Genomic DNA, 27,791 nt, shown 5'->3' with positions numbered 1-27,791 from the left:
TTATATGTACTGTATTTTGGTTTAATAGTCCCACACACATAAAAGTAGAAAGGAGTACTGAACAGTGATACTCTGATGTGCATTTCGTACTTAACTATTCCTGATGAGGGTCATAACGTCTACTGGCGTTTGAAAAAGAAGGTTGTGACAGTGCTTTTACCACTGGCATATTACAAGTACAGTGCACTCGAGTTATAACGAACACAATTATAACAAAATTCTGGTGAAAATGAGGTATAAATTCAGGCCGCAACATCATTCACTCTATGTGTTTTATTGTTTATTTGTTTGGTTATAGTAATGAAATTTTGAGATAAAGAAAGACATGCTGCCGGTCCCAAAGACTTCGTTATAAGGGGAGTCCACTGTATGATCTTCAGTACACTGTAGTAACTCTTTACAACAGAGTTCAAATACATGTACCGCAAGTAACATGCTACATGTACCATGTTTTTGTCAGTGTATTTGTTTGTGTGTGTGTGTGTGTGTGTGTGTGTAAACTCTCACAGGGACAGCAGAAAATGGAAATCTCCAAATATGCAATATACTGTATATAGATAGCAGAACAGTAGCAAAATTTACCCTAGTCTGTGCAGCCTAGGAATTTAGAAACATTCACACGTCATTCAAGTCATGTACATGTACAGTAGCCAATACAATATATACAGTACTAGAGTAAGCATTCGAATGCTGAAGTTAAAAAAAAATGCAGCTCACAACTGCATGACTTTCAAGAGAAGTCGACTAGGTTTCATGCAAGAGGTTTGAAGAAGCTTCCATTGGTGGGATGAAGCTTCCTCTTCCGCTTCATTCCCAGCTCCACCTCTGCCATCAGCCCTCCGATTCCTTCGGCCTCGGACCTCAGGGAGTCCGATGGTCGCTTGCGGGAGGACGCCAGGGCATTCTCTCTCTTCAGTTTGGCTGGGAGAGGATGGGCGCTTTTGGTTGGACCATTGATGGGGGCGAGGATCTTCCGCGACTTGGGCGGGGGAGCAACAAAGTCCCTCGAGTCGGGAGACTCGGTGTCGGTCCTGCTGCTGTCCAGGACAATGGTGGTGTTCATCATGTCACTGTTATTGATGGTAGTGCTGCTAGAATTCTGCAAGAAGAGCAAAAAGAATATCCTTGTCATGATGTGCATCTAATGTGTTAGGAAACTCAACAAAACACATTATTTTACACATGTGGAGATGACAAAAGGAGTCTTTTAGGTGTAGCTGTCAAGAGAAAGTGAGTCATACAAATGATATTCCAGGACCAATGATTTTGTTTGTCCAGTTGGTATAAATATAACACCCTTGCATCAAACATTTGTAGTATAAACACTTATGCAGAATACAATGAGCCCAGCTTTCTGCATAGAAACAATGAATTAAAGAAATATACTGTAGACACAAGAAACTCCTTTACGTGTGATGCATGACATACATGTGATACTTGTTTATACCTCACACCTGACAGAGCACCTCATAATACGGTCATTTGGGTCATTACTGTGCATCAATGAAATAAAAAGCTCATTATATAGAGTGAATTGTGCATTAAAATTGCCTGCTAAATAATCCATACCCCCAGAAATATTGAAATAATACAAATCTCACTGCTCCAATATTTGTAAAAAGTGTACAAAGACGTAAATTCTCATAATTATGTCTTGCTGGATTTGAAATTCTGTGGTAATAGCACTATGCTTGTAAAAACAGAAAATGACTGAAATGCCTGTGTATTAAAGGAAAAACCCAGTTCCCCACTACCAAAGTAACCCATGGGCTGTATTCCAATGTAATTTACACACCAGACATTAGTTCATGCAACATCACTTACCGCTTCAGTGGGCTGAGAATTTTCATCTGGCCCTCCATCTTTCCTGTTCTCGCACTTGGAGGCGTCGCAGCGGCAGTCCTCGCCGCAACCCCGGCCGTTCTTGACGCAGCCGCAGACCCGGGAGCGACAGCTGCTCTTGCAGCCGCAGGACTGATTGCTGCTGTTCTGCTGGGATAATATACATTTTGAAGGTCAATTATTGCTTCCACAAAATCACAGACTGATCGCAGAGAACAACGGCACCAGTGAGTGATGGCTGCCCACATTCATTCATCCAAGTCAGGCAGATTGTAAAAAACAAATCAGGACAATACTTGTGTGTTACAGTATATGCAACTCAATGGGCAAAAATAATACCCAAATTGGGCAGACTTTTGTATTTTCTTATCCAGACAAGAAGAAAATAATACTGCAAGTAGCATTGGCTAGCCTGATATGAATGGTACCGTACATGGTGGCCTAATATGGTTTATGGCACCAAGTTTTACATTCATTGGTTCAGTCAATAATCTTATGAGTTTTTTTGCCTTCATGCTAGGTGGCTGAAATATTCCACCCATTAGGTATCATTAATTATATGTTAAAAATAATAAATTACTTGGACGATCATTTCCTATTGTCTGTTTAATTAGCACATCACTTTCTAGTTCAGGCCACTTCAATCATAACAAAGTTCTTGGGACTGGCTTTTTTTTTTTTGTTATAGCCAACATTATAGTACATAAAGATGTATACAGTGGACTCTGGTTATCATGAAGTCCTCGGGACCGGCAATTTTCTTTCGTTATATCGAAATTTCGCTATAACCAAACAAATAAACAACACAAAAACATAGAGCAGATAATATTGCAGCTTGAATTTTTATTTCGTTGTTACCAGAATTTCGTTATAACTGTGTTCGTTATATCGGGAGTGCACTGTAGATAATAATTTTAGGACCTGAATTTTTATTTTGTCGTGATGAGGATTTTGTCATAATCATGTAATAACAGAAGTGCATTGTATTATGCACAGTGGAGATCGAGGAATAGTTTGAGAAATAACGAGGACTGAATGGGTGTTAAAAAGGATGAAATGTCATCTTCAAACTGCAAAGTGCACAAAAACTCCTGACACAAACTGAGTTGAGATTCAAACCAGTACGTTCTCTCACCTTTGAAGACCTCCTTGCCTGAGCAACAACTCTCCGCGTCCGCTTGACGTGGGGCGTCTCGTGCCAGTCACTGTCCGAGTCATTGGGCTCGTACTCGGTCTCGCTGTCTGTCAGTTCGTTTTCACTGAACCATTCCTCTATTGTGTAACGCTGCTGATTGCCTTTCTTGGCTGCGGTGGATTTCTGTGTGTTGCGACACAAAATGAAAACCATTTCATCCAAATCACAGTAGGCAGTCTTCAAATGACTAGGAAATGATAAATCAATGTCATTTATTTTTCTACACAAAGATTTATGATGTAGGATCTCTGCAGCATGTAATGAAGCAAAAGAAACATCTCTTCGATTGGGTTGAATCTGTTTGCTCGATTAATGATGATAAAAAGACAGGGTAGACGATTTGTGTCCTTCCTTTCTCAGGAAGTGTAGAGATAACTCTGACTATAATACAGATTTAATTATTTAGACACCAATGGTTTCTTGGCAGATCTTTGTACAGTGATGGCAATCACCTGCCTCTTTACTACACAGAATTTAGAATTACTCTGTGAAAAGTTGATTATTACTATAAAAAACAATCAAGCGTTAAAGAAATCAAATAATACAAAACCGTGGGCAGAAAAACAAAAACAAAAAACGATTGCGAAGTTACACAGGAGAGAACCTAGCTGTCATCAACTGTAACTTGCAAGTACTGTAATGATTTTGTATGTTGCTTGAAAGTCTTAAAGAATCAAATGTGGCAGTATTCTTCCAGTAGGTTGATCATCTTAGGCTGGTGGCACTATTGATGCCACGGGTAGTTTGACTACTGATATATCAACCGATGGGAGTGAGAAATGACATCTTGGGAGCCGGGTGTTTGCATACCTTTTTAGGTTTCGGTGGAGGGAGAGGAGAGGCCTCGGGTGAAGTTAGTACTGGCATCAAGGCAGACTTCTTGCCCTGGTACGAAGCCACTGTCAGTTGCTGTGGGAAGAGGGAAGAGAAATATGTCCATAAAAAGCAGGTCAATTCAAAACTACCATTGTGGGAAATTTAGAGAGGAATACATTTGCAACTACTCTAGAGAAATGTGGAGAACTGAAAAGATTTGCTTGTTTGCTTTTTTGTTGTTGTTGGTGGTGGTGTTGCTTTTTTGTGTACCTGCATTTACATCACACTTACATTAGAAAATAAAAATTCACAAGATTCTATTAAGGGGCATCCAATTATAAATAATTATTAAAACCATATGTCCTCTTCAGCTAAAGCTGCTATCGAAAGTTCCTCCAAATTTCAGTCAGTTGATTACATGCAAAATAAAATGAACAAGAGAAAAATTAATTGTGCAATAGATTGTGATTCAAAATGTATCTTTAAAATATGGAAGGGATGGGGGATGTGGTGGAGAATCAACACCCTTCTCTATGATAAGGATAAGGGAGAAAGATCAAAATTTATCCCTGGAAATCTACAACACATACCATGTACAAAGTAACATAATATGGTTCACACCTGCCTAGTCTTTACCACAAGCTGTTCACTCACCTTCTTCAATTCACTGTTTTCTAGCAAGGTGTCCTGGAGCTGATCATGAATAGTCTTCAGTTCCTCGATCTGCTCCTCCTGTGGAAGAAATGGGATGCAGATGAGAGAAGTGTATAATTTGCATCAGGTTTGATCTTTACAAATTTCATGACCATCCTTGTAAGACAGAAATTGATCAACATTCACAAGTGAAAGTGCTGATGCACTGACTGTTCATAACACCGTATTCTTTGGTATCTGTTGCCCGCTCGGCAGAAGGGCCTTATGTTTGTGTGTTAAAAAAAAAAACACACACAAAAAAAAAACACAAAAAATGATGATTACATCAAATGATAAAGAGCTTTTAAAACATTATCGAAATATGTCAAAAACAAAATTCTACTCTGGCTCAAATTTCATACTAGGGCCCTTCTACCAGGAAGACGATGTTACATCCATAAACATTTAAAAAGGGGAAAAAATTGAGCAGTTTGTGATGGAAGGATGTGCTGCAAATCTGGTTGACTGCCCTCTGAACTTTCGATAGAAAGGTTCAAATTCAAAATGATGCCGTTCACATCTGCTGACTAACAGCATTATCTTGGGTCCATTTCACAGCATGCCATTAGTGAAAGCCTTGGGGTAAGACTAATCATGTGACACACCACTTACTTGGAAGTGTAGGCGCTGTTGAAGAGCACTTTCATCGTCCTTTTCCTGCCTGTGAGTGCTGGAGTCCTTAGCCTTCTCTGAGGCTGCAGACAGCTGAGTCAGCAAGTACAGGATCTATGTGGCCAAAGTAAAAGATTGTGGAGGAGATATTTCATAAGGGGATACGTAGATGAGTTACTGTTCATGGCTGACACAGAGTATAGACTCGGTGGAAAAGGAAGAGTGAGCTGAACATGTCAAGGAAAAAGGCATACAAAGTTATGTTTTGCAAAGCAGTTTTTCTTGTCATAATGTACGGCATTCTGTGGCATATCTTAAATTTTGCAGGCTGTATTGAAAGCATGTCAACTTTTACAATGAATCAAAGTATTGCACTATTTGTGTTTGTGTGTGTGTGTTTATAACAATCAAGCATTGATTTCCTTGTCTATCAAATGAGCTCAAGGCTAAAAATACTGAAATGAGTGTATATGAGACAATGATTTCAAGGGAGGTTCCGAAAAGTTGTCAGGGAGATACTTGTATGTCACATTCGGTTCCAAGACATTTGCTCCTGCAACTATTGCTCCCATGAAATATCTGCACACTAAGCCAAACATAAATTCTACCTAAAAACATAACCCTAACCCTAATCCTAATCTTCACACCAAACTAAATCTAAAACCCTACTACAACCTTGACCCTAACCCTAAGTCCTTGGAGAAAATAAGACCACACCATTTGCCGCAGGAGAAAAATATTGTGTCACCAGCACATTCATCCCTGTGAGCCAACATGCTTCCCAAAATCAGGGAGGCTATTTGTATTCCATGGTCATGAGATGGAAAGGTATCGGGTACTTTTCAAGAAGTTTTCAGGTTTTTTGCTCCAGAGATTGAGACTTTAAAGCTCTTCTGTGAGTGATGGATGCTCATGCTCCACCGGTAGACCGGTCTCACCTTGTCCTCATGAGCCCGCTGTATCTGTGTCCTCTCCTGCTCGTGGGCCATCTTCAGCTCACTCATCTCCTGCTCCATCTCCTCCTTCTCGCCCCTCGCGTCGTCGATGGACGACTGGAGTTCGGTCACTTTGCTCTGCAGCTGGCCGACCTCAACGCGAGCCATCACAGCCTGGAGTGGGGGGAGGGGATCAGGAGGGGGAAGGGATCATGGCGGGGTGAGGAAGAGGGATATATGAGAGGGTTAGAGGGTGTGGTATGATGAGGGACCTCAAGCAACACTCACTATGACCCAAGCACACCAGGTAAATAGAGCATTTATTGCTGGGAATAACAGATACACTCCATAAAGTAGAATGGACAATAGAACTCTCTTTTTCTTTCTTTCTTTTTTTTTTCGTTATTTTAACCTGTTGAGGATGAGTCCCGAGTATACTTGGGCTAGTGTCTATGGGAATTGCACGTTGTAGCCAAATCCGCCCGTCGTCAATGTGTTCATGAAGATGGAATGAAGTAGTCATAATTTGAAATGCATTGTGGAAACAAAAGTTGGAGCATATTTGTAGAATAGCTTGAAATGATCACTTCTCATGACATTAATCTGTTGAGTACCAGCAGGAGCTTATAGAGCCACAGACTGTGCATACAAGCATAAGCTTTCTGGTTTTTACCATGGAGCAGCTCCATGTTTTTACCAACATACCTATTCGATTCTCTTTTGAGGATCTATGACTACTGATTTTAGAGTAAGAAATGAATGGAGTTAAACAAAATAAAAGCAATAACAAAGTCCAAAAGAAATGAAATTCGCGTACAATGGCAAAATCACACATCATGGGGATTTTGTTTCATTGGCTTTGCAACATTTGCATTTGCAAAGGAGAGGTAAAACAAAGACTGATCTGAATCAAACGAGGGACTTACGGACTCCATGAGCCACTTGATCCCACACTTAGCCTCCAGCATACTGGTGATGTGCTGCCACTTGTTTGCCTGAGACTTCTCATCTGGCACAGATAGAGAGAAGAAAAAAAAAAGACATGGATCATGAGAGAGGTACTATCATCTATTGTAGGAAAAAAGTAGGAGGAATAAGCACATGCTGTATATTACAAAATGTGACTATACTTTGGCTCTGAGCTGATACCAGATAGAATGAGAAGTGAAGGAAGTACAGAAGCATTCACAATATGTCACCATCCATAATATCTTCTCTAAAAGGATTTGTGTTGTCTCTCGAGAAAGTTTCAGGTCTTGGGATCCATTTCCCAAAGAGGTTTATATTTCTAGTACGTTACAATAATGGCTGGTAGCATGGCAAAAAACTACAACATCTGAGGTTACATAACTGCAATGTGGTAACTCAATTGTTAAGTTACCAGTGGTGAATACTGTTTCATAAGTTGGGGTCCCAGATAACACTGGACAGCTCAATTTGAGCAATAATGCTCAGAATGTCTTTCAACTTTGGAAGATGATAGATAACACATTTGAACTGTAACTGATGCCATCATACGGCACAAACGTTATTATCATCACTCAAGGTATTTTGTTTCGACATATTGTACCACTCCATTACCACAATGAGAAACGTTTACCTGCTTGGTGTACCTTCTGACGTCTTAAACCAAGTGAGCCTATTGGTTAAAGTATTCACTCATCACTCACGCATAAAAAAAAAAGAATAACCATAATCAGCCTAAATCCACTAAGGATACAGGGCCTTACCATGATCGGCGTCCATTATCTTCTGCTGCAGGTCTGAGATCTGGGCGTTGCGAAGCTCGATCTCCGAGTTGAGCTCAGTCAGTCTCACAGTCACTGACTTTCCATTAAGTTTCTATCGCAAAAAAAAAAAAAAAAAAAGGGGGGGGGGGTAAATTACTTTGAGTGGGTCCCCGAGCTCCTATCACAGTGAACCATATACACATTCCATGAACTTATTAGGTTATCATTCATATATGATAACTGACATTCTTAATATTTCTGATAAAGTAGAAAAATTTCCAATCTACCTCTGAAAATGCTGAAATGTTTATTACACATGATTATTTAAGTGAGAAGTGGTGAAACCATTCATGGGAGATTTACAAGTAAATTATTATTTTTTCTCCTGTGACAAATAAAAATGTCAACAATACATTGATATTGTAGATTTGAAAACTGAAAGGAAGGGAGCTTGAATTGCAATCAACCAAAATCAAACCCAAATCCCCCAACCCCCCTCAAAAAAAAAAAAAAGAAAAAAAAAAGAAAGTGTCATTAATTGGAGCAAACTAAAATCAACACAATTTGGGCAGAAATATTACTGGTTGAAATGAAATTATGATTTTATATTGACCAATCATAATATTTGGCAGAATTTCTATATCATATAGATGAGCAAATTAGCCTTTGAATGAGTACCATGTGACAATGCAGTAATTTCAGCAATTGCCACTGAATAAGATTGACTAAAGGTGGAGTCAAAAAGTGACAGAATTAAATCTATAGCCACAATTACAAAAATACAAATAAATAAAACTGTGAAAAAAAAAAGAATACCTTGCAGGCTGGCTGAGTCATATCACCACTCTCCAGCTCTCGGATGTCCTTGGACAGCAGCTTGCGGTCATTCAGGAGTGACCCAAGATGTCTCTTGGCTTCATTCACGCTGACCATTACTTCCAACTCGTGATCGATCCACGACTGAGGGGCAGAAGTTCAAAATTCAGAGTTCAGTACCACTGATTCACAATGGAGGGGTGATGGGGAAAAATGTTGAAAAACTATTATCCTGGGGCCCGTTTCATGAAACTTGTCATCAGTGACAAGTTGTCATAGATGTGACAAGCTACTGAAATCCTTGCATCTGACTGGCTGAGAGCAAGTTTGTCATAGAAATGTGGCAGTTGTCACTGATGACAAGTTTTATGAAACGGGCTCCAGAAGTCTGTTAAATGATGAAAGATGTTGTATCACAGAACACAATGTACCCTGTGTAACTTTTCTGCCAATACTGTGAACTTGAGCCGAATATCACTGCCTCGGAAAAACTTAATCACAGATACCCCAGTCATTTAGAGCACATGTCAATGAATTCTGATGTGTAAAATTAGGTTCTACCCAGTCATTTAGAGCACATATCAATGAATTCTGATGTGTAAAATCAGGTTCTACTTTAGATGAGTGATCTGTGAATTTACTCTCCAACTGGTTTTGAATGATGTTAGCAATCCAGAGGTACGTGTACAGGTACACGACAGTCTCAGAAAACCTGCCAAAGTACAAAAACATATTGGTGAGCATCTCACTGGTGATGTCACATCCTGTGTGGTAGGAATATTACCAGCTTACCTTGACTCTCTTCCCCATGCCTTCCAGTTGGTTTCCTCCATCCTTCTGGTTCCTGGCAGTCTTCTTCTTCTCCAGAGCTTCCCTCAGCCGTTTGTTGGCTGCCGACGCCTGTCATTGACAGCAAATCAGCAAGTTTGAATAGACACTTAATTCCTGTTTGAAGATTTACCTTCCATCTCATTTTTTTGAAGCATGATCTTGCATGATAAAACATAACTGTTTAAGATTTAAAATAAGAATTCTATATGCATATTCTGTGAGTTTGTTTCAGCAAAGAAAGAAAATACACATATCATAACATGAAATATACAATCTAGAACACTGCGGTAAATTTATACCTGTTAATATGAAGATGCAGAATCAATTATTATGCAAAGTGGGTTAATAACTCCCCACAGGAATGTTACATCATCATTCATAATATCAAATTGACTGTACCTTGCTGGAGATTTTGTTGTTAGACAGTAAGGCAATGCAGAGAGAGTACAAGTATTGACATTTTCTCACCTCTTCCATCTTACGTCTGAGGACATTCTGCGTCTTCTCGTGCTGCCGTTCCATCCTCACAAACTCAAACTGACGCTTGCGATCCTTCGATAGGAGAAACCAAACAGTTTGGAGCATATGAATTGCACATTCTTCTATGTAGCTTCTTTGATGAGTTGATACCCATGTGAACTCTAGCTAGACAATAATCTGGCATTCATGTCATAAATACTTTGGTTAACATTTATCAGTCATAACCACACACATGGTGAAATGTCTAATAGCAAATGAGGTGAGCACAACGATGCAGACTGAAAATAATCACACTGGTTTAATATATCAACTGTATGCAAGCATATGGTTTGCAATTAAAACATATAAACATATCAAAAGAGAAAATTAATTTTCTGAAAAATGCCTACTTTTATACCAGCACTCAAGGAGAGTAATTTGATAAGGGAACACTGGTACAATGCAGCTATCATTTTTGCTTGTATATGAAAGTTTTGTGCAGTGCAGTCACTCACTTTTGCCTTCAGTTGTAAGACCTCCTTGTCCTTGGCCTGTTTCCACTGCTGGAACTTGGACGTCTCCTCCTTCATCTGTTTCATCAACCTCACCCTGGCCTGCTTCATGGACTGAGGGAAGCAAAGGTAGACAGTTTGAGTTATAATGACAGATAGTGTTCACATGATAGGTACTTGTCATTATTGAATGACATGTAACCTCATACACAAAGTCATGAGCATCTCTTAACATGGTAAAAGTAGACACTTATTGGCACAATCATATACAATACAGAAAGAAAAGTCAAGAATATTTGCTTCCATGTTTTATGTTTATGAAGGAAGGCAGATTTTGCTGCCATTGCTCACTGTTATATCCGAGTTCAGCTTGTTGATTGTAAGGTCACTCCTCTCTTTCAACTTGATGAGTTTGGACTGCGCTGTAATCTTCTTTTTCAGCTCGCCGATCTGAGCCTCTAGCTCCTGGAGTCTCTTTCGGCGCTGTTCACTCAGTCTTTGGGGTGTGAAAGAGAAAATGATGATAATCAATGCTTTATACAGTGGAACCTCATTATAACAGGGACCCAAGAAACCAGGACAATTACCTTATTATATCACTAGATCAAGGTACAAAAAGAGAAATATAAAGAGTTGGTACCTGCACAATCGCATAGTTATATAAAAGACGGTTTTGTTATATCTAACCTCTTTTTAACAATGTTCCACTGTACTCCATTGAAAAAATTATCCTGACTACTGTATATGTGTTGGTGATTTTATTTTTCATATCTGATATCAAATCCTACTGATACAAAAGTCACCATTTCTCTACTTTTGTATTACCTGTTATTTACATCAAAGGCAGGATATTGAAACTGTATGTCACATTTGATGATTACTTGAAGATCTGATCATTTATACATGACATGCTAGTAAAGCACAAGAAAAGATGAGTTGGTAAAATGATGCACAAATCATGCATCAGCAAAATTGAGCTCAGTGTACAAAAAACTCAACAGGCTTTAACGTTGTGATGCCTTTGCTGTGTTGGTATGAAGTACTGAAGACTATACATTGTGGTTTTGACAATGTTGAGCAATTAATTTGGAGTGTTGAGAGTATTTACTTGTTGCTTGCTGAGTTGGCCTTGGTGGCTGTCAGTTCATGACTCAGAGTATCTCTCTCCCTGAGCAATGTGTTGATTTGGTCCTCCAGTTGTTTCATTGTGGTCTGTAAGTAAAATAAGTATGCTGGTAACTAATTACTTCACAGGCATTTACAAAATTCATGTACCCCAAGTTCACTGTAATTGATCACTTTCTCAGATAATGGGCAGCAAAATTATAGCAAAAACAAAGAAGCCAACACTACAACAACACACTGAATATGAAAGAGCATTAACTTTATTCAATTTTTTCATCGCCAACAATGCTATGAATTTCTTTTAAAAGACTTTTTTCTTTATATTTAAAGTTCTCATTCAATATGGCTCACTGTCATTAATCAATAGCAAAACAGAGCTCAACTGTGTAAAATGTGGTGCAGAGCAATAGCACAGTGGAATTCATGCATAGACAAAAATACTGTCAAGTAAAACCTATTTCTAGTGAAAAGTAATATGAGCACACAGCACTGCCTGCACCCCCTCAGTCAAATCAATGCATGCGATGTATCAGATATAGTTTGGCTCTACTGACTGATGGACTGATACGAAATACAGCATCCATCTCAGGTATTACTGAATGATAACTCAGAAGTTATGATTCATTCCTTTTTTTCTTCAATTCAGTGCCATAATGTCTAAATCTTCTTCAATGGAAAGCCTGGTTCAAGTGAACCACAAGATGTCAGTGCCTTGAAATAATTGCACAATGCTTCTTCTACCTGGAGACTATATAGATTTTTTTTCTCCATCTCCCTCTCTCCATGTTGTTGTGTTTTTCTTTTCCTTACCTCATACTGAATTCTCATGACCGCCATCTTTTCGTCGCTCTGGCCCATCTTCTGGGCCAGTTCCTGCTTCATGGCCAGGGCCTGGTTCAGCTCGTGGAGCTCCCTACTCAAGGCCGCCTGGCGCAGGGTGTGGGTCTTGGTCACGTCCGGCGTGGTCGTCCCCTCGCCCTCGGTCTTGGGCTGGGTCTCCGGGGAAGAGTCACCGTTTGTTGGTGAGGTGGCAGTCTGATGGGAAGATGGGGGTAAGGGATGAAAGCAAACCATTAACGAAATACAAGAACATCACTTCTCTGTGTAGCGTCCATGGATGTTCAAAGCAAGGACATACTCTCTTTCAATCTTGATTTAACAACATGAAACATATTTGTGTGCATAGTTGCCACCAACATCAGCATTTTCTTGCCTTTGTCATTTTTGACAGCACCCAGAAAACTGTGCTGGTACAAATGTTCTGATGAAGTGACAAGTTCAGATTTTCCAACTTAAGCTGCAAATGCACTTTTGGAAAATTTATGATTCCACCCCACTCGAAGCACTTATGAATTTGACTTTAGACGGTGGGTTCACTGTACTTCTGTTCTAATAATGCTGTTTATTCACAGACTGGACATGCTGATGCAGAGAAAGGAAATCTTACTCTGCCACAAAATATTAATATAAACGATAAGCATAGAGTCATTTTGATGATTTTTTCATGAAATATAAATGTAAGGGAAGCATATTGAAATAGGGAAATTTGATTATTTTGGCAACATTCAATAATATTTAAAGTCAAATGGAAAAGCAGTAAATTCTCAATCTTCAATCATTTGCTTGCGAAAATGTGCATAATTGGGTTGATAAAGTACAGCAACAGAAGAGATCTAGACCCCCACTCACCGCTGGTCTAGAGCCTGGGTCTCCATACAATGTCTCTGCATTGTCGTCCTCCTGTTGGTTCTCTGCCTGGAGTTCCTGGATCTTCTTCTGGAGGTCCTTCATGAATCCCAGCTGCTGCTGGACCTTGGCTGCGTCCGGCTGGCCCTCCTCGGTCACCGTCATGTCCAGAGCTCCGATGCTCATGTCCGCCCTGGCCCGTAACTCCTCCAGCTTCTGCCGCAGTTTGTCTTTGGACATCTCAGCCTTTGTAAAGACAGAATCATCATACCAGGTGATCAATCATTATCATTTATCTGTCATTCTCACAGGTTAAAAAAGAAAAGGGAATTGACAATAAGCATGTAGAAAATTACACAAATGCTTAACATTATCTTTTTGTGTTATCAAGATCAACAACAGAAAAAGAGAAGGGAACTACCCTTAGCAAACATATGACCATCTTGAACCATTATAAATGCATCAAAACACAGATAATTCCATTATCTCAAACTAGCAGTCAAAAGAATGCAAGGTGAAGGCGTTCAACATAAAAAGATGAAAAGGGCCCTAGTTTGTTAAAAGATGCACCACCTCCCCAAGGCCTAGATGGACTTCGCTAGCATTACTTTTCTGGCAGGCACATCTAGCACATCTGTAGGCGAATATAACCCATCACACACAATGCATCCACACACAATCTTTTTTTCTTTCTTTTTTTTTTGCCACGCTCATAAATCTAAAGTCTGTCCCACACTTAGAATGAAAGTCAAATACAAACTTGGGCCACAATACAAATCAACATACAAAACCCAAAATCAAATAACTATATGACACTCCCTCTAAGACTAAAAAAAAAAAGAAAAGAAAAAGAGGTCAGAATAAATGGCATGAAAACTTTGCAAAACTAGAAATTGTCATTAATCTCCAGAGAGATTGAAAGTTGACAAGAAGGGGTCTGTCCTCATTGCAGACCTTACCAATATTAATTTTTCACAGAGCTGGGTAGTCTGGTCCACAGATGCCTGAAGTTCCTGTGACAGTTTGCCATTCTCCTCCTGTGGAAAACAAATGAAACAATAAATTGCTCATCAAACAGCAGCTGATATGGCACCTGATATTATCTTTCATTCAGTCAAATTAATCTTTATAGCATCAATTAGTGCAGTCATGAAAATGAACAGTATGAAATTGTAGTGGGAGCTCCTCACTTTGTTGCATTACTGGCAGTGTAACAATGATATACACTTGTTAGTCAGCAAGCTGCTTTCCAACACTGAAGTATATATGAAAGGATGAAATGTGTGAATAAAATATGATGTGGATTAATCTTGAGCTTGAGTTCTTCATGCAAAACCGTGCACTCAAATAGCACATGGAATGTTCTATTTACCTCCAACTTCTTGTTTCTGTCCAACAATGTTCTCAGGTCAGCACTGCCTTCCAGGCTGGACAGATAAAAGAAAAAAATGATAAAGTCAAAGGAGATGAGGAGATAAATGATGCTAGTGAAAATTATCTTCTTCAACACATTCCTCATCAGCCCCTACACTATTATTTAAAGATGAATGAGCATTGGTGACTCATAGATTGGAATTCACAAACTGTAATTTGAATATAGTTTACAGATTATGTAAATTTAGACCGTATTTAAAGTGCATGTTACCTACTGCGAACACTAACAGACATCCTCTACTGAGTGCATGCCAACGTTGGCAAGTATGTTTCTCTTTCAGTTCAATAAGTAAGCTTACACCACGGACTAGAGCCAAACTACCATTTTGGATTTGGATCATGGAACACAATTAGGAGCAAAGTAGGAAATAGGCTTGTGTAAATTTATGCAATTGTAAAATTTAGTACACTGTTAAACAATGAAAGTGGTTGCGCACTCAATAAGTGTTGACTAGCAAAGACTCTGGAATTCATTGGTTGAGATTTGACATCCTAGTACAATGAGCAACAAACACTTTCATCCGTATGAAATTCAAAGGATACATATCATATAAATAAATGTTGGGTGCTGCAATACAATTTTTTGCTCATTCATAAACATTGTCACGTCTCTCAACCTGAGTAGTACAGGTATTCAATTCTGCAAATGGACAAAGACATGTATTTACCTCAAACCTCCTGGTACGCCCTCTCCATTTAGAATCTTGCCTTGAAGAAGTTGGATTTGGAGTTGTTGGACCTGCACAGAAATAATTCCAAATGAGTACCTCTCAGTAATCTTTCTGAGCTGAGACTGAAATCAGCTGACAATACGAAAAGAGCACAGAATTTTTGTTTGTTTTTGTTATGTTTTTTTAATTGAATAACATATCTACAAAGAAATTGGTTGTAAACCAAATAAAAACAAAACAATGTGTGATCGCTCTAACAAATATTATACATGTAGTACTATGGGCTGACCTGCTGGGCATTGGGTATCCCAGTAACTATTGAGGTTTCCACCGGGGTGGCTCCCACAACCTGACTACCCAAATACAACAAACTGTCAGCCATTGGATGCCCAGAGACTTAGAATAATACAAGCGAATGACCCCCGGGAGGTGTCAGTGGAGATCCCACTGGTAGATTCATGATTAAATGCTCACTTGTATAACACTGTACAATGCACTTGCTATACAGCAAAAAAAACAACAAAATTCTTGAATAAGGATACTCGGGTTCTAGCTTTACTGGGAAACATACAGATTCTTGAGCACTGAAAAATCTTATGTATGGAAAAGCAAGAACTCTACATGAATTCATGCCCAAGGGGACTATGCCCTCCATTTAATATTCAAATGGTTTACTCAGTATGCCCTCCATTTAAGAGCAAAAGAAATATAATTCATTCATTTCTTCAATGTGTTCAGTATAATCCACTTTAGGCCCATCAGTGGCTCAATCGCTATTTCTCTCCGGGGTCTGACATAACAACAAGGTGTGAAGTCATTCATCCTAACCTGTTGTTTAAGCCTGGCTAGCTCTGCTGTCTGTGGATCTCTGTTAACGATGGGTTTGTTCTTGATGCGCCTGGCCCTGTCGGCATAGCGGAGTGTGTTCAGAGTCTCCTCCAGGTTAGAGTCGGCTGGACTGACACATGCAATCATCACCGTCTGGCTGTTACCGCCAAGAGAGTCTGGACATAGATATAACAAACAATTATTTTCAACTGAAGCGGACTAACTTAATTAAACAAAGCAAAACATATATGTAACAGTGTCATGTGATTAATGTCATTTCCGCAAGATTGGAAGGAAATAGATGGTTTACACCAGAATAGAAAGGATTTCAATGAAACAATAAAATACAGCATAATTATGAAGTGTGTCAGCTGGTAAAGCAGTCTCTTGATTCCTTTTTGAAATGTTGTGTTATAATTGAACAAAGCTTGTTTTAAAATCAGCAAAATTTGGCTTCTACTAGCAGGCAGTGACAGCTAACATATCTTGGTTTCACAGGATTTCAGCTAACAGGTGAAAGGCTGATGGTTATCACTTGTGCATACATGACAACACAACACAGCCCTACAGCATGGTGTTCTTACCTTGTAAGAGTCTTGTCAGCTTTGAGTCCCTGTACGGGACATGGGCTTTGCGGCCATTTTCATCTCCTAGGGCACTAATGACGTTACCGAGGGCAAGCAACCCCCGATTGATGTTAATACCTGATGACAGAGGGGCAAAATGAACAACAGAAGTCAGTTTACAAAATGACAAAATGTTCTATGCTGTTTCAGTCAAAATGTGTGCTCTATGATTTACAATATAAGTATATAAATAAATATAATGCCTTACAAATAAATGTAATCAAGAAACAATCAAATAAATACGTTCCATGCGGAAGTCAGAACTGGACACTCTTTCTTTCTGTTGGCCTGTTTGGCCACTAGAATCTTTCAATTTGAAATTTTGGTGGCCAGAAAAAGAAATATGTTGGCCCAAAAAACCAAGAAACATTTTGTATTTTAGTTGTCTGATTGGGCAACCAAGAGTTAACTGTAACCTTTTTGGAAATTTGGTGGCCCGACATCAATTCTTAAGGCCCCAGGCCGCCACTAATGCTGAGCCCTGTAATAGATTGAACAGGCTCTAGAAAAAGATGGATAAAGTGAGTATAGAACTGCAAGGAGAAATGCATTCTCAAATTTAAAATATTCTAACATGATGACAGAAAACATGTCCAAAACTCAGAAGAAAAAGAAAACAAAAAAATCAAGTCCCAATCAGCTTTGTAGAAGATTGAAATGTACCTCTTCCAGTACCTCATACTCTTCTGCCCCTTAACAGCACACTGTGGCACCATGGAAACATCATTTCCATATGGAAGTAATATTGAGTTGACTACCCCGTATGTGATTTACCTTCCTTTAGCCGTTCTCCTTGGGCCTGGGTGCGTTTAGCTCGCTCTGACCCAGCGAGATCTACCAGATGGAACTTGGCATGGCAGCAGGACTCGCTGCAGGGTAAGTTTTATGATAGATATGGACAGAAACAATGTTGTCATTAACCAGTGATGTACCTTCTCAGAAGAAATACATTTCTTGATGAATTCAGAGAGAACAAGAGTTACTTTCCCATCATCATAAAAAGTACATTAATTATTGACAAACTGTGCTCACTATTCCCTGTCAAATGCTGAGATCTGAGTAGATAATTCAAATATTGATCTTTGCAACATCCAAAAAAAAAAAAAAAATCTATGGCACATCTGAAAACTGCTGCAGGGTTTGTGGCTGCAGGTGACGAGTTGAAAAAAGAAGAAGAATGAGGTCAAAATTAGTACTGCATGGAAAAGATGGGTAAGTGGATACCCCTTAGGTACTATGATATTCACCTTGAGTCTTTCTGCTGGAGATCAACATAGATGGTGAAGATGGCGTGGGAGCGACTGGACTGTAGGTTCATGGCGGTAGAACCTGTTGTTCTGCCCACAGAGCCCTTCTCCAAGCAACGGAACATGTCAGCTGCACTTTCTACAACCACCTCAGACAGGCCTGCCACCTATTATTCATCAACCAGAAATTGAGGCAAAATACTTTAGAAACTGCGATCATAGAGCTGCAAACAGCTGACCATGGGGACATTGAACAGTTGTACATGGTCTTGTTGAAAATCAACATATGGGGCTACTTGAGACAGTGCATCATGTAAAGTTGGTTTATTATGAGACATTTACCTTCAAAGCAAAACAAACAAGATGAACGTCAATTCAAACCCATCAATCACCAGATGGTACTTTTAAAATATTATAAAGCTTGAAACAATGGCGATAGGGCGCAGTTGCCAAAAATTATTTCCCATACTGACCAAAAGGGGCATTATGAGAAGGGCTACTACATACCTTAACAGGCAAAACTGGTCTAGGTTTGTGTGACCTAAAAATCCAGTTCACCATAAATGAATAAATGACTGATGGAGTTTTAATGGGTTTGTTTTTATAAATTACCTCAAAGCCAGTCATCAGTAATTTTTAGATGGGAAAGCCTGATCATGTTTTCACTGTCCCATTAACCACTTGGCACAATCTGACATACCCTGATTCCTCCAGCAATGTCTTCTCGGATGGCCAGTGACTCTTTCTTCTGGGGCACGAGCAGATCGTTGATGTCTTCCTTATAAATCTGAGAAAAGTAAATTCATCATCAGAAAAAGGGGGAGGAAACAAAAAGAAAATTAGGGCAGTTGTTTCACTGACAGAAAGCAATTTTGACCTCCCAATACCACACATACTTATGGAAAATACGATCAGAACTCAAAAGCATTGCTTGTTTGATATTGTAATCTCCAAAATGTTTCATATTCCAGTCTAAGTGAGTCTGTAAATTGCAAAGGCCCTGTCATACTACAATATGATGTATAGAACTATGTAACAATGGTCAATGTGTTTGAAAGTTTAGGCTTACATGTTGGCAGATATTATCATTTGTTTGTGACGTGATGGACATGACCTAAATTGTATTCATTTGCAGTTTGTTGAGGTACCCTCCCCCCCCCCAAAAAAAAAAAACTAGAAATGTCGCTTTGGCGACTGGTATGCCTCCGCCATAATGCATGATTTTCCCAATAGGTCTAGATAGTACATGTGGACACTGTGTGATTACATTTTCACAAAATTGGCAAAATATTGGAATGACAAGTTTGTCACAAATGTGTTGAATGTTCACCTTCCTTGACGTAGGTTTAATTGAATGAATAGGAGAGCATGTATCTAGGGATTTAAGGACTTTAACTTGACTTTGACCCATTCATACATTTAGGCATTGAGTAATTTTCAAGGTACAGGTGTGGAGAAAAAGTGCAATTTCTGAATTGAATAGTAAATTGTTGCCATTTTCATCTGGCCCTTGACCCTAAAATTTATAAGATAATTACTTTCAGGTAGAACATGCATAATATGTACTAAGTTTCAAGGTAACTTGAGCCACTTCTGAGATATGGAGGAAAAAGTTAGTTCAGCACTTTCACTTGATCTTTGACCTTTTGACCTTTGAGGCAAAAAGAGAAAAAAAAACTTTCCAGAGAATTTCTATTAAGTTACACACGCATACACCAAGTGTAAAAAAATAACCCTGCTGGCATTGCATAAATATGAGGGTAATAGTAAAATTTTGAAGTCTTGCACTTGACCTTTGACCCCTGACCTTTGACCCCATGAACCCTACATTCTCTAGATAATCACTTCCAGTCAGTACATGTATATACTATGTTCCATGAAGATACCTTGAACAATTTTCCAAGGTACGGAGAAAAAAAAAGAAGTTTTAATATTTTTACTTGACCTTTTACCCTTTGACCTTTGACCTCATGACCCAAACTTTCACCAGAGAATCTTGATTGGGTAATACATGTATACACCAAGTTTCAAGAAAATCTCTTCAGGCATTCAATAGATATGGTGGAAATAGTGAAATTTTATGTATTTGACCCTGACCTTTTGACCTTTGACCTTTGACCTAATGACCCAAACTTTCACCAGAGAATCTTAATTGGGTAAAACATGTATACACTAAGTTTCAAGAAAATATCTTCAGGCATTCAATAGATATGGTGGAAATAGTGAAATTTTATGTATTTTACCTTGACCTTTTGACCTTTGACCTCGAGCATGTGCACCCAAAAGTTGATAGGCACAACTTCACCCCCTAATACACATACATGCCAAGTTTCATTAGGATACCTCAACAGGTTTCGATAGTTACCTTGTCCACAAAATTCATTATGGACGGACGGAAGGACGGACGGACGGACGGAAGGACGGACGGACGGAAGGACGGACGGACGGACGGACGGACGGACGGACAACCCGAAAACATAATGCCTCCGGCACCACTTCGTGGCGGAGGCATAAAAATTGTTTGAACTTGTCATTTAAAGGCATATTGCAAAAGAAAGGACACGTGGATGGATTGGCTCTGAATGTTGTACCATGAATTGCATATGCATCGGCAACATTTTATCAGTGACACAACAAATCATAGCCTTGACACAGATTAGATACACATTCACTGTACCTAATGTAAAAAACCTTGAGTGCATAACAGCAGCACTAGACTAATTAATGTGCTATGAAAAACAGATTTTGGTCTAGAATTTGAGTGAATTTGAGCCTACTTGAGGAAGCATACATGCTTTGACAAATTTTGATTAACTGTTTGTCAGGCATTAGTTTGCTCTATACACTGCAGTATAACAGGATCTTGAAACAAATGCGCTTTGCACCAACAAAAATAGTATCTGATGAACATTAGTTATGTCTGCAAACAAGAGACATATTGATCATGTTACCAGTGGAATATTATTCTGAAATTCAAGAGAAGAATAGTCAGCCTGATATAACAATAACTCCTTCCGTGGCCTTCATGACTGCTCACCTCAAGGTAAGACACCTTCAGGATAATTTCCATGTCCTTCTTCTCTTCAATGTCACGGAATATCCTTCTGATGACCCTCGGGATGACCCCCATGTTGACCTCGTCCGTCATGTTGTAGGCATTGCCCATAGCGTAGGTCTTTCCGGAGCCTGTCTGGCCATAGGCTAAGACAGTGGCGTTGTAGCCTACAATGGATATAAGATAGATTCAATGCACAATAATCTGCATCACTGTTCACTTACAGTATGACAGATAATCCATCCAGGATATTTTGCAGAGAGTACATGTATGAGGTTCTGGTAGCAAGAGCACAATGGGGGGACAGTTAGACATGCCTTTTGCATTCAATGCATCTCTTTCATCAATAATAATGACAATAAAAAACTTTTAACATCAGATTCCCAAACCAATGTCATCCAAACCTCTATCTAAAAACTGAAATAGAAAGTTTCAAAAACTTCAAAATATAGTAAAGGCTTACTTCACCAACCTTATATAAATCTAACATCTCATGGATAAATCATTTAATTTAGTTCAAAAAAATCTACAGAACTCATGAAACTTCAATTTGAAACCAAAAACTTGTAACATATAGATGAAGCTAAAATGCAACTGGATTAGCAAGGAATTTATGATAGGCTTTAATCATACACAATTTGTAAATACAGTGCACTCCTGTTACAACGAACACGGTTATAACGAAATTTCGTTATAACGAAGTAAAACTTCTGGTCCCAAAATTATCACCATTGAAGTCTATGGCACAAAATTCGCTTATAACGAACACGGTTAGAGCGAAATTTCCGTTATTACGAAGTCTTTTCCGAGCGCCACAGACAAAGAAAAACAAGAGAAATGTGCTCCGTTATAACGAAATGCGAATTGCTTTTGAAAATACGTAGCGGAACAAGCATTTACAGCGTCTCTGCATGGGCGAATGCTTCACATCACTACGTACGTGTTCGCTCCTTGTGTCACGCACAGTTTCTGAAGGGAGCGTTTAATATAGTAACACAATAATCCCAAGGCACATTTTACATAGCTTTCCAGTGTATGCTAAGGATTCAGCAAACAGAATATGATATATATGCATGGTTTCCTTGTTTTCGTTATATATTGTATTGTTCGGTTATAACGAAATTTCGTTATAACGAAAGAAAACTGCCGGTCCCGAGCATTTCGTTATAACGGGAGTGCACTGTAGTAAACTTTATTTTCCATCCTCAAATATTATCTTACTGCCAGTCAACACCTAAGCTCAAATCAAACCAGTTCTAACCTGGCTTCTAACTTAAATCTAAGTTAAAGGTGCTCATCAAATTGTTTCCCAACTTTGCTCCTGAAATTCACACGGACCTTTGAAGAGGCCATCAACAAGATTGTCCACCACCCTCTTGTACACCATCTCCTGCGGGTCTTCTGGCCTGAAGACGTAGTCATACGTGAAGGCCTTGTCCTTGCCCAGGACCACCTGCGGCTCTCCCGGTGTGAATGACAGACATGGCTGGCATCCCTCTGACACCTCCTTGGGGATGAGGGGCCGGGAGCGAAGAGCGACTCGTACACTGATGTCCTTCCCTTGCTCCTCTGGCATGTTTTTTTTTTGCCGACTCCTGTGGAAATGATGATAAAAATGATACAAAAAAAAAAAGATAAATAAAAACTATTCAGCAGTGCAGTGTCAGCTTTTGTGAATGAGGCCTTGAGGATGTGAGTAAAAATCCATCATCAGTCTAACGGTTACAGTCTAAACTTCATGCAATGCCAACACAACAGTTTTCACAGTCAACACTAACAACAGTTGCACTGCCACTGCCCTGGTTAGCATGGTTAGCCTCGATCGCTCGCCTGTAGGCTGTAGGCTGTAGGCTGTAGTGAGTATGGTTGAGGGGTCTAGATATCGCGCACGAAAATTTGAAATGCTCTTATAATAGAAGTTATTCCATAATCGTACCTGAATTTCTCAATGAATATCACGAAAATGCAGAAAAATCACCTCCCAGAATCTCCTGATGATACGATGATGGAGTACAGTGCGCTGTCGCCGTTTGTATGTCGGACTTAATTTTATGCGTTCAATTTCTCGGGGTATGTAAAGGTCGCGCAGCTGCCCTATGTAGTTTCATGCGTGAAAGTGTCTGCCCCTCTCTGCAGCTGTAACGTGCTTCGGCTTTCGTAGAATAGTATAAACGATCGATCGAACAAATTACGAATTCTATCGGCTACGATCATACGAGCGAGACAAGCGAGACGACACGTCTAGGCTACAACATCCTGAAAAAAAGATTTTAAGCTAAGGTAGGTAAATTATTAGGTAAAAAATTGGAAATTTAGTGAAAATTTTGTTCCAAAAAATTGGAAATTTAGTGAAAAATTTGTTTGAAATCAAAATTTCTTAGCTGCTTCCTTCTCACGTTTAGCGGTTGTCAGGTATGTTTATTCCATGGGCGTATCGGCAAATTTTGCGCTTAGTCCTACGCGTAATATTGCTTGCTATACGCAGTTACGCTATGCGCGATCATTAGGTCCCTGCGCGAGACCTAGTGCCCTTACTATACTGAGTGGTAAGCTTGCAAGCTTGTCAACGGAGCTGAGCTGAGGGCCTAAGCAGAAGCCAAGCTTCCAATCGAATGTCATGGCAATTCGAATTGCACTGATCGATGGGGCAGATTTAGCCCGACCAGACGCCACGCCGTGCGTGCTTCAACACGACAACAGGGCTGTGTAGAACTCTGCAGAGAAGTTAGGGCAGATTAAAGTGATTTTCGTTAACATGGATGTAATAAACCATCAGGCATCATTGACATTGTTCGAGCTCGGGCTCGAAAACTAACGTTAACAGTGTCTTAAATCAGAAGTCACTATTCACATTAACCAACCCCAGCGGCAGCGCGCTCCTACACACAGTAATATACGAATATTTTCTAGACTATAGAAGTCTATAGAACTCTAGAGCATAGAACTAAGTCAATAGGCCTATGTATAACACTAACAGTCTACACTTCGCGTTCGTCAACAGTCAATGCCATGGTCAATGTGTTCGTTCGGGCTGGTCGCAGTTTATAAAATTGACTAAAACAACGTAAGTGGCCGGATTATCATTTAATCAATCTGTGACTTGAATTATACTGAACACACGACAAATGCTAACTTACCTGTCTTTGACAGAATCCAATGAAATTCGTATGACAAGCAAGAAAGATATCACCCGTACACGTACATGTACAGTGTTATGTACACTGCTGTGCGATTATCGCATTGTAAACACAAGGTGCCGGTTTAAAACCTGTGCACATGTCGTATTGGCAGAAATCAGCCAATGAGATTTTAGCTTCTCAAGAGTATGAAAGCGCCCTCTACAACGCTTGGTGGCAAAGGGCGTCTGCAGGAGACCCACTGAACTCGTAGACCGGCCCCAAGGCTTGGCGTCGGGATCTTGGCGGTACGTGATACACGTGCATATTCTCATCATTTTTTTTTTTCTTTATAAGTATTCAGATTCATCCTGGTTTTTTTTCACAATTTATTTAGTGCTTCCATACATTGCCGAACAATACATAACAATAAGATTAACAAAACTAACACAAATTAGTCAGATTAGTAGCCATCAACATGAAATCAAACTCTTCTTTCATCAACCCATGGAGCTACTAAGTAGCTCCATGATCAACCACTACTCACCATAAAAAAAGAATAAAAGGTGCCCGAGTCTGACACATCATAAAATAAAAGACTATTGTAAACCGCACAAACAAGTGGAATCTGTAGAATCAAGAAAAGCAACCATAATTTTAGTAAATTACTTTACTGGGGAAAACAGGAAATTCAACAGTTCCACAACTGATCTTCTATTGGAACTTAGATTGTTCATTCTCCATTGCGATTCAGATAAGCTTCCCTAAAGTTAAGGAATTTAACGCACTATTCGACCACACAGTGAGCACAAATACACCTAGAAACACGACACCCACTCACAGACATTGAAAACGTGACAAAACTCCGTTTAGAAAAGGCATGTTTTTGTACAATACATGTTCATTTAATGTAACCACACTTCAAATATTTCAAATGAAAACTACAGAAAATGATATTTACAATTTTTATGCATATTTTGATTTCTAGCGAAGTTACCTTGTGCGTGGTATAATGATGTTGATAAAATTACACGCCACACGTTGATTATTAAGCGCAGACTGTCCTTCAAACAAAGGAAAAATCAAATCACAGTAAAATGGAATTTCATTAACTAGTAACGGTGTATTATGAATTCTAAAGATTATAGAACTAATGTTATCTTCCATTGACTGTCTTGAAAATTCCAGTCATTTGAATTCAAAATAAAGTTTAATGATATCATCTAATGAGGGCGCTATTTCATGTGTGACCAACGACTATAATAGAGTTTCCGGCGAATGAATACTACTAGTATGCAAATCGTATTTAATGCACCTTACATGTCCTAGAGACTGACCCGAACCAGTGATATCGTGAACGAGTAGGCCTACGTGATCCATAATGCATATCTCATCACAAATTTGCATTACTTGTATAATGAGTTGTCCACAGTATACAAGCACTGCCTTCTAATGGACCCCTCAGTATTTTTCTCAGACAAACATAATTTTACATAATAAAAAATGCAACAATTTTTGTTTTAAATTATGTTTACATCCGTCCATGCTTTCAATTCCGTAATCATTTTTAACCTTCACTTTGCAGTCAGCCCATGTGCACTCATGATCATTTGTAATTCTCTGTTTCGTAGAAGAAAAAAAAAACAACGATATAAGTCTGAACTGAATGGGTAGACCCCTATATTCCTATACAAAAATCGTACCGTACGTGTGTTTGCGAAGTTACGTGTATGTTTATGCGTGCTGTATGGGAAGGATGTTGGGGATTGGATTTATGTTTGCATTGGACACGTTGGATCGATTCTGTCATGCGCTATAACAGATCTGACCAAATTGAGAAACGTTGATGCATACTTTTAGAGTAGAGCATTGCGAAAATGTGCACAAATCAGAGTACTTGATACATTATCAAAAGATTTTCGGACCTTTGTTGACGGAAACAGACCATCTTGTGACTAAACAAGGAGATATCGAAATACTCCAGTGGTGTGACGTCAATGTTATTTAATGAAGATTTATTTTGTTGTTGGTATGTTTCATTAGTAACAGTTCAAATGAACAAACAATTAATTGCGAAATAAGTTCCAAGGATGGCTGATGAATCTAGATAAAGAGTTCTCTAGACACGTCGAATAGTTGTATTTACCTGTGACAGTTTCGACGACGGACTGCCATTTACAATGACGCTATCACGCGGATGTCACAGGTACCTAGGTGATTGCTAAGGCAAAGAGAATCTGAAGAAAGTGCCTACAGATTCCTATTTCTATCAAAACTATACACTGTAGGTTACAGAGTACTGACTGCTGGTGTGTGTGCGTGTGTGTTTCTCTCCCCCCCCCCCCCCCTCTCTCTCTCTCTGTCATAATACTAGTACTGACTGGTAGGATGTACTGCTACGAAATTACTTTGGCAATTCAACCATTAGGAAATATTACCGACATTTTCATATCAACTGTACTTTTCCTACAATAGGTTTTCCCTCCCAATTTCATCAGATTTGCATTCAAATTAATGACAAGGCGTTCAAATTCAAGGGATCTTCGTCACTGCTCTCTCTCACGGTTCATTTTCATTCTTTGAGTATTCAATTTCATTTCATGTCATTTCTTTTAGATTTTATTTCATTCAATTTAAAGAGAAATTCATTCAATTTAACGGCTCGAAGTTGGCATTCAATTTCGCACCAGCTGGATAGACGGTGAAATTCGCACCGAATACCACTTTCAATTTCATTTATAGGCACACAATTTCGACCTTCGAACGTTCAAATTCAGTTAGCATAACCAAGTCCTATAATTTTATGCAATTCTTATGTTGATGAATGCCAAATTCATCAACGTTCAGTGTTATCATTTCAATTTCAACATCTCTTTTTCACGTTTTCTTTTTCAATTCGGTTAGTTTCACTTTATTTCTAAATCAAAATGGATTATCACATTATTTTACAGAATGGTTAAACTCCGACTTTGCTAACATAATGAGAGATCACATGAGAACATCGATATGTCAAGTATGATTATAGTCGTATTACAGATTTTGTTTTCAGTCATGTTTGAGGTTTGAAATATGTGTGAGATGCATTGCATTGGGATATTCTTTCTGTTACATAATTATTCATAATTTCGATGTTCAGTCTCTCAGTCTCATTCAAACAGATGGAGAATATACAAAGAACATGAGCAGCAACGAAAAACACTGCCCAGATGCTGTAAATGTTTGCCTATTCGTTAATTTGAATTCCTTAATGTTCATCGCAGAAGTGCTGGTGCGAATTTGAATGCGTTTCACGTGCATTTTTTTAATATTTGAACGCGCTGTTTACACGTTTATGTGACAAAATCAGGAATTCGAATGCTGATGAAATTGAATTGAATAAACTATTTAGCTTTTTGAATGTTCATCTCGGTGATCATTCAAAATTCACTCGAAAATGAATGCTCGCATCATTATATCGAATGCAAATCTGATGAAATTGGGCGGGCAAACCTATAATATTTTTATTTTGGAAATAATATTTTCTGTCACCATCATTTTCCTGCATATAATCATTATATACAGT

The 27,791-nt window shown here is 39.0% G+C and overlaps 1 protein-coding gene across 1 annotated transcript; it reads right to left on the bottom strand.

Moving 5' to 3' along the window:
- Window positions 1-536: 536 nt before the first annotated feature.
- Window positions 537-22,689, bottom strand: LOC140234750 (chromosome-associated kinesin KIF4A-like). Its single transcript, XM_072314788.1, has 27 exons — window positions 22,452-22,689; window positions 21,096-21,280; window positions 18,759-18,845; window positions 18,059-18,225; window positions 17,586-17,680; window positions 16,770-16,889; window positions 16,186-16,361; window positions 15,355-15,425; window positions 14,625-14,679; window positions 14,212-14,289; window positions 13,256-13,498; window positions 12,377-12,601; window positions 11,550-11,653; window positions 10,793-10,937; window positions 10,445-10,555; window positions 9,939-10,022; window positions 9,432-9,539; window positions 8,640-8,783; window positions 7,824-7,935; window positions 7,020-7,102; window positions 6,097-6,267; window positions 5,159-5,272; window positions 4,508-4,585; window positions 3,848-3,946; window positions 2,978-3,160; window positions 1,825-1,989; window positions 537-1,099 (listed from the first exon to the last, which is right to left on the bottom strand). Exons 1-27 carry the CDS (start codon window positions 22,687-22,689, stop codon window positions 752-754), a joined length of 3,789 nt encoding a protein of 1,262 aa, XP_072170889.1. The 3' UTR covers window positions 537-751.
- Window positions 22,690-27,791: the final 5,102 nt, after the last annotated feature.

This window comes from Diadema setosum, chromosome 11, assembly GCF_964275005.1.
Source record: "Diadema setosum chromosome 11, eeDiaSeto1, whole genome shotgun sequence".
NCBI lineage: Eukaryota > Metazoa > Echinodermata > Echinoidea > Diadematoida > Diadematidae > Diadema > Diadema setosum.
Note: the sequence above shows the minus strand (reverse complement) of the source record. Positions and strands in the feature narration are given on the sequence as shown.